Source organism: Ranitomeya imitator, chromosome 4 (genome assembly GCF_032444005.1).
Source record: "Ranitomeya imitator isolate aRanImi1 chromosome 4, aRanImi1.pri, whole genome shotgun sequence".
Taxonomy (NCBI): domain Eukaryota; kingdom Metazoa; phylum Chordata; class Amphibia; order Anura; family Dendrobatidae; genus Ranitomeya; species Ranitomeya imitator.
In genome coordinates, this window is record NC_091285.1 from 428369304 (window position 1) to 428385973 (window position 16670).

Below are 16670 nucleotides of genomic sequence, written 5' to 3' on the forward strand. Positions count from 1 at the left end.
ACAGAACCATCAAAAGTTTTGTTGCAAATAGCTCAACAGGGTCCCAAAAACGGATTGAGAAATACATATATTAACTGACAAAGATTTAAGAAGAATCAAACGTGAAGCGACCAGGAACCCGGTATCCTCCAGTGCTATCATATTCCAGAACTGCAACTTCCCTAGAGAGCCCAGAAGTACAAGGCGTTCGGTGCTCAGAGACCAAGGTAAGGAAGAATGAAACCCCGCTACCACTGAACAACTTATAACTTATATTCTCCTGGGAGCAGGTGGCTTTCAGTCATGGGGGTGTGCACTGAGCAGTTACATTAATAGCTCAATCTACTGTGAGCAGTGGCTGTGATCACTCCCCGGAATTTTTATTGACAGGTCACACTGCAGGACATCTGTGCAGAGCGACATGTCAGTCAAACTGACACCTCAGTCACTGCTCACAGCATAGTGAACACCCTTAGGACTGAAAGCCAGAGGCTCCCAGGAGGATATAAGTTAATTTTCTCCCAATAGCCGAACTTTAAGTAAGATGTCCAGGCAGCATTTTTACGCTACTAACCTGCAGTTTAACCCTATATTTACAGGTAAATAGCATTTCTGCATAAGACAGGTTATCTGTATTATAACAGTATTTTGTTTTAAATGCAAAAAAATGAATCCTATGCTGTCTGGTCACTAACTAAACACATTACCTACTTACTAGTTCACCTATTTGGGCGAAAAGCCTACTGCTTCTCACCATAGAACATCAGATATTAGTTCAATTCACACATAGCTCTCGCAGAGGATGACTACCCCTCTTCTCAAGACTGAAAGCCCTGTGTGGATAAATTACACCTTCTTAAAGGAGCCTTCTTACTTGGCCCCTATTGAGGCTCAATAGGCAGCACAAATCCTTGACCACCCTAATGGATATAGTGAACCTTCTGTTCTGTTCCCACTCTATCAACTTCAAAAATTACTTTATTCATCTTTTTTTGCATAGCGGTGCCTACTGTATATGTAGTGTATGTCATATTTAAAAGCTACATTACTGTTCAAAAGTTTAGGGTCACCCAGACAATTTTGTGTTTTCCATGAAAACTCATACTTTTATTATGAGTTGACAAATGAATTGAAAATCTAGTCCAGACATTGACAAGGTTCGAAGGTTCACACTTTGCTTTCCTCAAAGAATGCTACCTTTGCAGCAATTACAGCATTGCAGACCTTTGGCATTCTAGCAGTTAATTTGCTGAGGTAATCTGGAGAAATTTCACCCCATGCTTCCAGAAGCCCCTCTCACAAGTTGGTTTGGCTTGATGGGCACTTTTTGCGCACCATACGGTCAAGCTGCTCCCACAACAGCTCAGTGGGGTTGAGATCTGGTGACTGCGCTAGCCACTCCATTACAGATAGAATACCAGCTGGACGGATCTTCCATAAATATTTCTTGCATAATTTGGAGGCGTGCTTTGGGTTATTGTCCTGTTGTAGGATGAAATTGGCTCCAATCAGGCGCTGTCCACACGGTATGGCATAGCGTTGCAAAATGGAGTAATAGCCTTCCTAATGCAAAATCACTTTTACCTTGTACAAATCTCCCGCTTTACCTGCATCAAAGCAACCCCACACCATCACATTACCTCCACCATGCTTGACAGATGGTATCAGGCACTCTTCCAGCATCTTTTTAGTTGTTCTGCATCTCACAAATGTTCTTCTGTGTGATCCAAACATCTCAAACTTGGATTCATCTGTCCATAACACTTTTTTCCAATCTTCCTTTGTCCAATGTCTGTGTTCTTTTGCCCATATTAATATTTTCCATTTATTAGCCGGTCTCAGATATGGCTCTTTCTTTGCCACTCTGCCCTGAAGGCCAGCATCCCGGAGTCGCCTCTTCACTGTAGACATTGATACTGGGGTTTTGCGTGTACTGTTTAATGAAGCTGCCAGTTGAGGACTTGTGAGGCATCGATTTCTCAAACTACAGACTCTAATGTACTTGTGTTGTTGCTCAGTTGTGCAGCGGGGCCTCCCACTTCTCTTTCTACTCTGGTTAGAGCCTGTTTGTGCTCTTCTCTGAAGGGAGTAATACACACCGTTGTAGGAAATCTTCAGTTTCTTGGCAATTTCTCGCATGGAATAGCCTTCATTTCTAAGAACAAGAATAGACTGTCGAGTTTCACATGAAAGTTCTTTTTTTCTGGGCATTTTGAGAGTTTAATGGAACCAACAAATGTAATGCTCCAGATTCGCAACTAGCTCAAAGGAAGGTCAGATTTATAGGTTCTCTAATGAGCCAAACTGTTTTCAGCTGTGCTAACATACTTGCACAAGGGTTTTCAAGGGTATTCTAACTATCCATTAGCGTTCTTACACAGTTAGCAAACACAAAGTACCATAAGAACACTGGAGTGATGGTTGTTGGAAATGGGCCTCTATACACCTATGAAGATATTGCACTACAAACCAGGCGTTTGCAGCTAGCATAGTCATTTACCACATTAATAATGTATAGAGTGTTTTTCCGAAAATTTAATTTTAGCTTCATTGGAAAAAGCTGCTTTTCTTTCAAAAATAAGGACATTTCTAAGTGACCATAAACTTTTGAACAGTAGTGTATTTAAGTCTTATCAGTAATGTCAACATTTTTTACCTATCTCAGATGCCACTCTCTTCAGCTTCTCCAGGGTTCTACTTATCAGGACCACGTCCAGGCCTCGCTTTGCAAGCTAAGAATAAAGTCAATCATTGGTAATAAAATAGATACATATTTCCGAAAATACTATGAATTTAATTAATTTTTATCATACACATGGTAAAATCTTATTGCGTTGATCTAAAATAGTTCCATAGAATACCACCGGTGTGGGAGCTGACAGTTATAGACAAAATATACTAAAAGCAGACGTGTGGCCTATTTCTCTGGATTTTGCCAACTACTGTAAATAGACTCCATTTGTTGGTTCATAGAAAATAAAATGGTAAGAGCAAATCATGCTCCAAGTGTACCATTATGATTATTCCATTGTTTATTACGACATTCCCAAAAACTGGTTAATGTGCTGTCTGATGTATCCAATAAAACTGTACAACACTAAAAATCAGACCACCACCACTGTGTTACGAGAAAGTGAATAAAGACCCCTATAAGTGTACTATAAGAGTATTTCTGCACTTGTAACAAACTTCAATGGTGTTATCTGACACACTGATTCCACACTGATCTTTCACTATGTTACTATTTTAAATGACCGTCAAATGTCATAAATTCTTGTTTTCTTTCGGTTTTCCAGGGTTTTTCTTCTTCGATTTCCCTTTTTGTCGAACAAGCATGATTCCCATAACTGTTCCTTTATATTTTGCTCCACAATAATGTCTAACTCAATGTTGCAACATGCTATTAGGTTATTGCTAACAGAACAGCTATGTGTTGAATCATTTTTGCTTGCCCAACCCTGTATGTACGTTTTTTTCTGCTATTAAATGGGTATTCCAGGCAATAAATTAAAGAATCTACACAATCAACTATTTAAAGATCAGTTGTTTATATTTTTTGGGAAACCCATTTAACCATACAAAATGTTATAAAACAGCGCAGATTACAGTGTGTGAACTTCATTTTGTATCATTGATGTTTGTTGATTGTCTCTTTCCCCAAATTGAAATGTAGAAAATAAAATGCATCCTTGTTTTTTGGTCTGTTGTAACCAGGGTTGACAACCGTTCATAAATTCCTGCGCAGTCCTAAAATAAGGGACCCTTCTAGTATTGGATGAAAAAATAAACTGATGCCTTCTTTTTTTTATAATTTTGAAAGCTGAAGTATGGGTTGATGGTGGTTGATTTGCAGTAGTTATCATGTTAATCCTGAGTTTTCTATGTGGATTTTCCTCATAGCTTTGTATTAGATGTGGAAAATTTGCAGGTAAAAAAAAGGCACATGCATTTTTACCACATTTACGTGGTGGAATTGCACCAAAAACGCATGTCAAAGCCAAATACCAGGAAGTATCAAAAACAAAGCAGCTTTATTTAAAGCATGACACACCAATAAGAGATAAAAAAACGCAGTGTCAAAAATGTGAAAAAAATTCAAAGGACAAAAAGCACCGAAAAAATGCAATGAAAAAAGCAAGCAACCTAATTTGCATAATAGGCGCAGAAATGGTGTAGAAATTCTGCAGCTTCAAAAACTCACCAAAAGCTCATGGTGGGAATGTAGGCTAAATCGAAAGCGCAAAAACAGAAAATCATCTGGTTGGGAAGATGTTAAAGCCGTCAATAAACTAAGAAGAGTTTTGGATGGCAACCAATTGTTCCGTGACATTAACTTACCTCCATCAACAATATTTCTGGCAAATAGAGAACAGTTTAGTGCCACCCTAGGCAATCACTTACCTGCAGAGCATAGGCTTTTCCTATCCCATCAGTAGCACCAGTGACCACTGCAAAACCAAAGGCAAAAATGAAACACTGAACATAACCTTATAAAGTCTGATATACTGCTGTTTTCTGAAGACTTTAGTCCATTATATAAAAGTGCACATTTTTCTATATACTGCTTTTTTCTGCTATTCTCTATTTTTTTAAGATTCCCTTTTTCTTCTTTTCTTTCAAATATTTGTAAAATAACAAAAGGTTAAAAAATATTCATATGCAGTTGGACTATGCCTCCCCTATCATTACATCTTGCAACAGTCTGATGGTGATAGGTTCCTATGCAGAGACAAATGACACCTGATGTCTGTGTTATTGGCATCATTTAGATAAGCTTATGACTGCAAATAAGATATGACTTATAAAATAGTTTCACTCTGATATAGATATTCAATTAAAAAAGGAAAGTCCAAGAACCATAAACCTGCAGTATAAAATATGTGTGTGAAGGTTCATTACCAGTTGAATTCATTTACTCATGTTCTTTTCATACAGTTCATTGACATACACAGAGGAAAATGTGGTATAAAATAATCCGTCAAAACAAGCCAAGGAGAATATATTAGTTCTACAAGTCCTAGCAATGTTATTTTCAAGGCATCCTAGCTGTACATACGTTGTTTCTTGCTTTTCAGCTTCGTTTTGGTGTCCTATTTTGGTGTAAATCGGAGTTTAATTTGTGCTTATTCATATTATCCTCCGAACATAGGTCATCATTAGCTGATCAGTGGGACCTCCTGTACTCCAACAATATCAAATGTGTGATAGATAGGTCATCAATGTCAGATCAGTTGGGAACTGGCAGCTTTTTGTAGCACTTGTGGCAGCCAGATGTAAGTAGTGTAAAAAGCTGTTATAGCGCGGCTCCATACACCATTTTTAGATAGCTCCTTTCCTATTAAAGTGAATAAAACGTGATATCTGCAGTGCCCATGTTCTGTTCTAGCTCAGTATACTAACTGGGGATAGTTGCAAACAACTGATTGGTGGGGGTGTTGGGTATTCGACTACCACTGAGGTGATATGGATGAGTCATTGACCTATCCTAAGGATACTTCATCAATATCTATGTAGTGATCATTTCCTTTTTTAACCCTGCTGTTTTGTTCGCATTTACTATACACTTGTAGTGTTCCGGGTCACTATGACCCGGCTTATTAAACCTTGATTTTAGACACTCTAACTCCATTTTTTTTTATACTTTTTGCTTACTAGACTGTTTATGAACATGTTTGGTAGTAAAAAAAAAAAAAAAGAAAAATGAACTAGAAATCTTTTTTTTTGTTTTTATTCTGAAAAAACAGATCAAAGAGCAAAAAGAAAATAGAAAAATACATGAAAAACAATACACATGATTACACGTCTTAGACAGCGCGTTCTGAGCAGTCCGTTCTGCGCATAATATACACGTGTAGTGCACACCTAGTGATCTCTCCGGATGCACTCTACATTTTAGAATAGACTGCACACCAAAAATAATCAATATAAAGCCATTTTTATGGTGCACAGATCTCAATGCATACCCCCGGTAGAGCGCGTGTACGACCCCATTGAAATAATTTAGGAAATAAATCAATTGATATACAATAGTAGATGCAATAAATAGACCCAACTGAGGTTATAACTCCTTTATTTCACTGAAAATATGGCCTCACAGCTGTAAAAAACGATGTCGGGTCACTATGACCCGAACACAACAAGTGTAACTTTTTGCGTGTAGCAAAAAGTAAACGAAAAAAAAAAAAATACTCATAGGTAGGTCCCCCCAAATGAGGAAAAGTCAAGGAGTCTCAAGTTTTAGAGACTTACAGAAAAAAATCTACAGGGCTGCAAAAAGTCTGTTCGGGTCACTATGACCCGAACAGAACAGCAGGGTTAAAGCTCCAGAGTGCTACTCCTGGTTGAAAGCATCATTGTGCAGAGTAGAGGCCAATTGAGCTGTAGAGTCTTCATTATGAAAAACTAGTTGGGCTCCAAGTATTTGGTTACACAACACTTAGTGATTTTTTTTTAGGGAATCCCCCCTCATTTTGATAAACAGTAAAAGCTAAACAGACAGCTATGAGTTGATATTAATAGCCTGAGAAGCTTCATGGATATTGGCCTTTTCCCAGAATAATAACACAAGCCTCTAGCTGTCTGCTTTCTCTCAGTTGGGTATTAAAAATAGGGGGGACCCCAAATGTTGTTTTTATTTATTTATTAACAAGTACAGTAAAATGCACAGTCAAGGTAACCTTAGTTCATAGCCTCTATGTGTTCTAGCAGCTGAAAACTCCAGTAACCTTAAAGTCTCCCTTAAAGGCTCCCTTAAGGTTTTCGGGCCTTACAGCTGCTAGGAGACATGATGACTGTCAACTCTGGTAACTCTTTTCTGGTAACTCTGGAGTGCCAAATGCCGAGTTAACAATTTGCTTTAATTGTTTGGTTAGTAATGGGGGCATCTGATAGACGCTTTTCCATTACTAACCTATGGGCTTGATGTCAGCTGACATTACATCAACCATATAAACTAGTACCCTGATTGCCACCGCACCAGGGCGATCGGGAAGAGCCAAAGGTAAGCACCATTTCTGGGGTGGCTGTGGGCTGCTATTTTTAGACTGTGAGGGAGTCAATATTCATGGCTATTCCCAGCCTATTAATATCAGCCTGCAGCTTTCTACTTTGCCTTAGCTGGTTATTAAAAATAGAGGTGACCCCATACCATTTTTTAGGGTCGCACTATTTTTAATAACCGGATAAGGCAAATCAGACAGCTTTAGACTGATATTAATAAGCTGTGAAGCTGCATGGATATTGGCGCTTCCCAGTCTATAAATACCAGCTCAAAGCTGTCTCTTTTCCCTCTGCTGGTTTTAAAAATGAAGGGGACCGCATGTCGTTTTTTTTTAAACTTATTTTTCTTTTTTACTGTCGGGCCTGGTCACGTGTTGCATCGGCATGGCTGTAATGGAGCCGGAAGTGCTCACTGCCTTAAAGTTTGTTGATTGGCTACGCTGCAGCCTTTCAACTAGCTTTATTAGACTTCGAAATCCAAACAGGGAACTGGTCATACAGCAAGTCTGGTACCCCGAACTTTCTAATCCCTAGTCACCTGCGCTCTAGACTGATGTAAACCTGGAAAAGCAGTTAACAGTAGCAACATAATAATAATAATAATTTTATTTCTATAGCACCAACATATTCCACAGCACTTTACATTTTAGAGGGGATTTGTACAGACAATGAAAGACATTTCAGAATAAAAGTAATCACATAAATCAACAGATACCAAGAGGAGTGAGGTCCCTGCTCGCAAGCTTACAATCTATGAGGAAATAGCTGGGACACAAAAGGTGGATGGTAACAATTGCTTGTATTGTACGGTCCAGCCATCAATGTAATAGGGTACTCATGTAATGTTGCATGAACCATTAACAAACCAGTATGTGTAAAAGTATAGACACAGAGGGCTATTAAATGCATGAAGAGTTTAATAAAGGATGACACAAGGGTCCTGGCTTTTAAGTAAATTTGTAATGGCTGGGCAATATCATCCATACCACCCAACATCACACCTCACCAAAGAGAAGCACTTTCAGAAATCACATTAGGGGTAAGTTGATTAAATGTTTGACCAAATATAACAGAACAATTTTCAAGTTGATAATTTTGAATGGCCCTACAGCCTTTGAGTGCTGATCACTGATGCGCATCAGTGATCGACCACCAGTTGTCGCTTTTTTTAGGTGTGAAAAAATAATTAAAAAAAATTAGATTAGTTGATAAGACTAGATTAGTGACAATAAAAATATACCTTAGTAATCAACGTTTACTACAGTATTTTTTGCTGAATTTAGTTAGTTTAGTAAGTTTGTTTTTTATTTGACCACATTTTTATATTCTTATGTTTTTCTAGATTCTTTTTCTTCTTTATGTTCTTTTCAAAATAAAAAAGCTTACACCAAGCACTCACGCACACACCTGCATAACATTTGGTACACTTACAAACACCACATATGTGAAAAAATGTCCTGCTTGTCCCAACCACTGCATTCTGCCGAGGGGGCATATGTCTTCCTTGCCTCCGATACTGATAGTGAAAGAGGATCACATCTCCTTTACTTTTCATCCTGCTCCTCTTCCTCAAATGATATTGAACCATCACATAAACGCCGCAGAAAATAAACCAGCTCCCACCATTACTGACCCCCAGAAGACTGTGCCACTGATTTCTGATTTTGTGCTGCAATCAGGAATCAAATTTGACACCTCCGACCTCAGAGAAATAGACTTTTTCAAAAGTCTTTTCAGCAATAAAGAAGCCAGAACTTCGGCAATATTGGATTGTTGACTATTTTTTATAACACTCCACTGATCCGCATGGCTATGACCAGCAAACGATTTGAGGCAATCCAAAAGTTTTTGCAGTTTTTACAATGATAATGCACAATGTCCTTCCTAAAATGACCACAACTTTGACAGACTTTTCAAAGTTCGGCCGATCATTGTGCACTTTAGCAACAAGTTTGCTGAGGTATATGTGCCCCAAAGGGACATCTGCGTGGATGAGTCCCTAATCCATTTTGAGGGGAGGCTGAAATTCTGGCAATTCATGATCAGTAAGAGCGCCAGGTATGGAATTAAACTCTACAAGCTGTGCAAGAGTACTTCAGGGTACACCAACAAGTTTAGAGTTTATGAAGGTAAAGACACCCGGATTAAACCCCCTGAATGTCCCCCTGTCCTGATAGTGAGTGGGAAAATTGTGTGTTATTTGGTGCACCCACTGCTGGACCAAGGTTATCACCTCTAGGTAGAAAACTTTCATACCAGCATCCCACTCTTCAAGTTCCTCTCTACTTGAGCTACCGCAGCCTGCAGTACAATAAGAAATGATGATAGCAGAGCCCAATGTGGCAACAACATGCTTGTGGTCAAATACAAGGACAAGAGGGATGTCCTATTCTTGACCACCATACATGATGATGGCAGCACCTACACCGCTGTAAGAGGTATCTCTACACAGGTCACCAAACCAGACTGTGTACGGGGGTAAAATAAGAACATGGGGATATTTGATCTCTCTGATCAAATCCTCCAGCTGTACAGTGCCATGAGAAACGTTAAGGTGCGCTACAAGAAGCTGGCGAGACCGGTATATACCTTTATATCCAGGAGGTAGTAATCAAGGCCATAATCTTTGTAGGTCAGGAAGGAGTGGGCCGCAGTACTTCCGAAACTGAAGGTGCTTATATTGTACCAGGCTAAGATCTTCCAGGTGAGGTCCCTCAAACTACAAAGAAGTATCAAGTGTATTACAGATGGGGATATACAAGGACACCACTTATCGATTCGACGCCTTCTACTAAATTTATTTCTGACTTACACAACTCATGTATGCCAACCTGAAGTACACTGTACGACTCATGTATGCCAACCTGACATACACTACACAACTCACATATGCCAACCTAATGCACTCTAGACAACATATGGAAGCCACTACATTTTAAAATTCACATACCAAGAAACATAACAACAGTTCCAAAATAGGGTCACTTGTGGGGGATTTCAACTGGTTTGGCACATGAGGGGCTCTCCAAACGTGACATGACGCCCGCAGACCATGCCATCAAAGTATGCATTTCAAACTGTCACTCCTTCCCTTATAGGTCCTGCCGTGTGCCCAAACAGTAGTTTTCCTCCATATTTGGGGTATTAGCATACTCACAACAGACTTTAGGGTCCTTTTTCTCCTGTTACCCTTGTGAAAATAAAAACAATTCTGGCTAAAGTAATATTTTTGTTGAAAAAAATAGATTTTTTTATTTTCTAGACTCAATGCTATCATTTTCTGTGAAGCAACTGAAGTTCAAGGTGCACAACACACATGTAGTTTCCAAAATGGAGTAACGTGTGGGAAGATTCCACTGTTTAGACACATCAGGGGTTTTCCAAATGTGACATGATGCCGGCCGACCATTCCATGAAAGTCTGCATTTCAAAATGTCACTCCTTCCCTTTTGAGCCTTGCCGTGCACACAAATAGTAGATTTAATCGACTGTGGGGTATCAATTTTCTCAGGAGAAATTGCACAACAGATTTTAGGGTCCATTTTCACCTGTAAGGCTGGTTTCACACTTTCGTTTTAAAACGCATGCGTTTGGAAAAAAAGCGCATGGTGAAAAAACGCATGTAAACGCATGCAAACACTGCGTTTTTTAGACGCATGCATTTTTGCATGTGGTGTAAAAAAACGCGGCGTTTTACCGCGTTTACATGCGTTTTTCCATGCGTTTGCGTTTTTTAAGCGCATGCTGAGAAATGTGTGACAGCTGCCAATCATCTAACTAAAGTAAAAAAATACACTATAAACATAAATAGCTAGGGTTAAGGGTAGGGGTAGGGATCCTAACCCTAACCCTAAAGGGATCCTAACCCTAACCCTAACCCTAACCCTACCCCTAACCCTAACCCTAAAGGGATCCTAACCCTAAAGGGATCCTAACCCTACCCCTAACCCTAACCCTAAAGGGATCCTAACCCTAACCCTACCCCTAACTCTAACCCTAACCCTAACCCTAAAGGGATCCTGACCCTAAAGGGATCCTAACCCTAACCCCACCCATAACCCTACCCCTACCCCTAACCCTAACCCTACCCCTAATCCCTTTAGGTTTAGGGGTAGGGTTAGGGTTAGGGGTAGGGTTAGGGGTAGGGTTAGGGTTAGGGGTAGGGGTAGGGTTAGGGTTAGGATCCCTTTAGGGTTAGGGTTAGGGGTAGGGTTAGGGTTAGGGGTAGGGTTAGGGGTAGGGTTAGGATCCCTTTAGGGTTAGGGGTAGGGTTAGGGTTAGGATCCCTTTAGGGTTAGGATCCCTTTAGGGTTAGGGGTAGGGTTAGGGTTAGGGTTAGGATCCCTTTAGGGTTAGGGTTAGGGTTATGATCCCTTTATAACCTTTATGGTGGGGGTGGCATATCAGTGTGTTTTCTGGTGTTTTAATAAAAAAACGCATGCGTTTTTAACGCAAAAAATCGCATGCACAAAAAAACGCATGCGTTCCCATTGACTCCAATGTAATTTTTTGCCAAAAAAAACGCATGAAAACACATGCGTTTCTTTTGTCCAAAAAACGCCCCTCAAAAATGCTACAAGTTGCATTTTTGAAAATGAACGCATGCAGTAAAAAAACGCATGCGTTCAGAAACGCATGCAAACGCGTACACCAAAAAACGCATGCGTTTTCAATGTTAAGTATAGGAAAAAAAACGCTGCAGATAAAAACGCAAGTGTGAAACCACCCTTACCCTTGAGAAAATAAAAAAAATTTGGGCCTAAAAAACTTTTTGTTGAAAAAATTAGATTTTTTAATTTTCTAGACTCAACATTATCATTTTCTGTGTAGTATTTGGGGGTTCAAGGTGCTCATCACACATCTAGATAAATTCCTTCGGGGCCTAGATTCCAAAATGGGGTCACTTGTGGGGATTTTCACAGTTTAGGCACATAAACCTGCTGTTAGCTCAAAAAGTGTTTTTTCTCCACATATAGAGTATCAGCGACTCCCAAGAATCATAGTAATAAAAAAGACAACTTTATTGTTACAAAGATACATATCAAAAAATATATATATATATTAAAATTTAGCACCCATACAGGTAGATGATACAGAAGGAAACTGTAGGTAAGCTAGTACGAGTGGGAGAAACAATATATATCCAGGGCAAGCACACTAACAACAGTTAAGCTACTACACATAAAGCCCGCATAATGAGGATAGTTTCCATGTAATCTAAAGGTGCCATAGGCAGTACCCCACAAGAAACACTCCTAAGCAAGTTAGATGCCTATGCATGCTTACCCATAGCGTAACCGGACAGCTCTCCCACTTGGTGCAAGGAACCCATTTTAAAGAGAAACTCCTCTGAGACAAACTTGATGACATTCTTAACCAGTGGTGTTTTGTCAATGCCAAATAAGTGAATAGGAGTCTCCAGCCTAACTGTCCCTAACTTACACTTGGTTACCATGTTAGAGTCAATAAAGTTCATGGGCAACCCGCAGTCTACGAAAGCAGAAGTGGGCGTGCAGCAACTCCCACAACTAAGTTCCACTTCCACCAGTACTTTACAAAATTAATAAAATGGTACCTGAGAGTCTGGGTGACCTCCACAACAATCACGAAGACTCTGCCATTTGTTTGTCAGTGGGCAGGAGGGCAGTCCTTTTTCTAATGTCCAGGATCTCTGCAGTAAAAACACAACTTTCCTTCACGTCGCCGTCTCCTCTCCTTCTCCTTGAGGTTGGTGGCCCCCACCTCCATGGATTCAGACAGTGGCTAAACAACAGCATTAACAGGGAGTAACGGATCCTCTCTCTGTGTAACACCATCTCCCTTAGCCTCCTATCCATATGGATAGCCTGAGCCATAGTCTCCTCCAATGAGCTGGGTGGTGGATGGAGAGTCAAAGCATCCTTCAGGTGATCCGATAATCCTCTCCTGAACTGACATCTCAGCGCAGAGTCATCCCAGGACACCTCAGTGGACCATCGACGGGACTCGGAGCAATACCATTCAGTCGAGAGCTTCCGCTGAAAGAGACTCATGATTGTCTCCTCTGCCACTCTGACCCAGTCAGGCTCATCAAAAATAAGTCCTAAAGCCCCAAAGAATCTGTCCACAGACACACGTTCAGGGGCAGAAGCAGGTAAAGAGAAAACCCACGACTGAGGTCCCTCCCGCAGTAAGGAAATGATTATCCCCACCCGCTGACTCTCATCTCCAGAAGATCGGGGTCTAAGAGAAAATAATAGCTTGCAACTCTCCTTAAATGTACGGAAGTTCTCCTTTTCCTTGGAGAAGGTATCTGGGAGCCTGACCGTAGGTTCAGGAGAGTGCAATGAGACATTAACAGTGTTAGAGTGCTTATAGTCATTCTGCAAAGATTTTATTGTGTCAGAAAGCTCCTTTGCAGGTTGCTATAAGATGAGGCCAAGGCCCTCTGTTCTACAGACAGATCCTGTATCATTCATGTCAAACTGTCCATTTGATCCGCCAAGGTATGGAGCGGATCCATAGAACGCAGAGCAGAGAAAAAAATTCACAATCCCCTTTAAATGTATGGTCAGTGATAATGTAATGCATCAGCAGTGCAGTATAGCGCAATCTCCACCAGGGGACGCTGGTGAGGGAAGAGAGGCTGCACCCACAGTGTAACACCACTAACTAAGCGGAAAGGCAGGAAAGGGAAATCACGGGAACACAGTATATGAGCAGAGGACAAACACGGTATCAAGGGGTCAGCTGCTCTAGCCTGGAAGCATGAACAATCACTGACACAGGTCTCCAGGCACAGCAGACTGAAATAGCCACACCGAAGCCAAAACAAGGCTGAGAAGGTTAACCCCAGCATGACCAGTCTGGGGAGAGAACTACATGAAACACACCCCACCCTAAATCAAGACAGCCCTAGCTGTACATCGTGTATATTTCTGAGATCCCCAGAACAGGGCTAGCGCCTGTCTGGGTCTAGAGCCATTTTAACATGCACAGGAAATTAGATATATAGAACAGCCAGTAGCAGCTAGGTAGCAAAATTGTGTTTAGTCTCTATGAGTAGCAGGGGCCTGGTCAGATCGATGGCACCATAACCGCAGCCTTAGGACTACCCAGAAAGGAGTTACGATCTTCCTTGTTTTGGAAATATTATCTCTAAACCTCCAGGGAGGGGATTTGTGAGAAGTTACACACAGATGGGACCACAAGCCTCCCATGTGGCAGCCCCTCCCTCGCAAGCCAGGCCTTTCATCTAACTGGTAACTGACTATATATTCTGCCTATACCTTTTGCCCTAACACTATTTGTATTTGCATATCTGACCATTATATATGTACTAGATGGTGGCCCGATTCTAACGCATCGGGTATTCTAGAATATGTATGTCCACGTAGTATATTGCCCAGCCACGAAGTATATTGCCCAGCCATGTAGTATATTGCCCAGTCACGTAGTATATTGCCCAGCCACGTAGTATATTGCCCAGCCACGTAGTATATTGCCCAGTCATGTAGTATATTGCCCAGCTACGTAGTATATTGCACAGCACAGAGCCATGTAGTATACAGACTTAAAATAAAAAATAAACATATACTCACCCTCCGTTGAAGTCCTGGCCCTGTGAGCGGTGCACGTGGCAGCTTCCGGTCCCAGGGTTGGTATGGGAGCAGGACCTGTGATGATGTCGCGGTCACATGACCGTGACGTCATGGCAGGTCCTTCTCGCAGGACCTGTGATGACATCGTGGTCACATGACCGTGATGTCATGGCAGGTCCTTGTCTAATACCATCCTTGCCACCGGAACCTGCCGCTTGCATGGAGCGGTCACCGGAGCGTCGCGAGGAGAGGGAAAGGCGCCGGAAGGTGAATATATGATGATTTTTAATTTTTTTTATTATTTTTAACATTAGATCTTTTTACTATTCAGGCTGCATAGGCAGCATCAATAGTAAAAACGTTGGTCACACAGGGTTAATAGCAGCGTTAATGGAGTGCGTTACACCGCGGCATAACGCGGTCCATTAGCGCTGCCATTAACCCTCTGTGAGCGCTGACTGGAGGGGAATACGGAGCGGGCACTGACTGCGAGGAGGAGGAGTGGCCATGTTGCCGCCGGACTGCGCCCGTCGCTGATTGGTCGTGGCAATGGTCGTGGGCGTTTTGCCACGACCAATCAGCGACTTGGATTCCATGCCAGACAGAGACCGCGACCAATGAATATCTGTGACAGACAGACAGAAGGACAGACAGAAAGATGGAAGTGACTCTTAGACAATTATATAGTAGATAACCAGTGGGTATATGGTGTATTGTCTAGTGTGTCCTTAAGGCAATTAAATATATAACTTAACCTTGGGCAGCTTTTTTATCTCGAGCCAGGAATCCACACATCCATTTCATGGCCTAATTTCACATGCTACTGGGGCTAGTTTCTGGCCGGATAGAACCCTGTTAATGGACCGGGCGTATATCAAACGAGAAACTTTATGGCAGTCCTACTGGGCTGATAAGGTTCTGTTTCACTGGTACTAGTGAAAGGGGCCTCTCAGCTTGTCAGAGTTGTTGGCGAGTGTAGTACCATGTCAGTGACTGCATGAGCCACCTTCTCTCACTCCCCGTGCCTCCCTGGGACTGTGTGGAATGAGGGGAGTCTGTGTAAAACTGTACCAAGCTGACTTTACGTGTCCCCAGTGGGTGCGGAACGTCACGTTGGTACAAGTGGGGAGACCTTACCACGTGATCCAACTGACATAATATTGATGTCAGGCGTGGGTAGCGAGGTGTGGATCCTTTAGTTCATCACAAGTGGTGGCAGCACGGTGGGATTGAAATAATAGTGTGTGGGAGTGTATTACCCATACTTCCAGATGCTAAAGACTACCAGCAGTAGCTTTTTGTCATTGTGGTCTTAAGATCAGCTCAGCACTAGATGGTCTGAGTGCAAATACTGTAATGTGTGTGGGTGCATCAGGTTGCAGCTCTGTGTCAATAAACAATGAGTGCAAAGATGGTGAGTGGAACCAGGGGCAGAGCCAGGGAGATGGCCAATGCTATGGACAAAGGGGAGGAGGTGGAAGTCGATGTTGCTCAAACAGAGGGGGAGTTCAGCCCAGGCTCCCCAAGATGCCTGTCGCTGGCGGCTGGTCCCACAGTGGGCCGCTCACCACCTGCCCATCCCCCCCAGCCAGGCAGGTTTGAATGACTTCTTGCAAGCTGCCCTGGCCAGTCACTGGGCTGGAGTCAAAGCCACCTATGAGACCCTCATATCAGTGGCAGAACATTGTGAGGCAGTGGAAGCTGCAGAACCTCTGTAGGTGTGTGAGCACCAGCAACAAATGCTTCAGCCCCAACACCAGCTGCAGTCCCCAGCCTGTTGCGAATCCCCTGAGGTCCAGATCCTGATGCTATGGGCAGAGGACTTCCCTCTGGTTGATAAAGGAGGGGACTTGGACACTTTCTTGCTGGCATTTGAAAAATCTTACCATCAGTACCATCTGCCCGAGGACCAGTGGGTCCTTTTCTTAATTTCGCCTCTTGGGTAAGGCCTTGGAAATCGTTGGGTACCTGCACAATGAGACCACCCTTTGCTATGAGGACATGAAGCAGGCTCTGGTCCAGCAGTACAACTTGACCCCTGAGATGTACTGGAAAAAGCTCTAGAGTATGTAGTGGGGTCCTGCATACAGATGGGATGATCACATGCGGCCC

At 42.0% G+C, this 16670-nt stretch overlaps 1 protein-coding gene across 2 annotated transcripts in view; it reads right to left on the reverse strand.

Moving 5' to 3' along the window:
* LOC138676331 (17-beta-hydroxysteroid dehydrogenase type 3-like) overlaps positions 1-16670 on the reverse strand; it is a 100577-nt gene that overhangs the window by 56311 nt on the left and 27596 nt on the right. For both annotated transcript variants that reach the window (XM_069765518.1, XM_069765517.1), the window contains exons 2-3: positions 4381-4427; positions 2636-2711 (exon numbers count right to left, since the gene is read on the reverse strand). In XM_069765518.1, coding sequence (XP_069621619.1) covers positions 2636-2711; positions 4381-4427 — 123 coding nt within the window. The remainder of the gene's footprint in view (positions 1-2635; positions 2712-4380; positions 4428-16670) is intronic.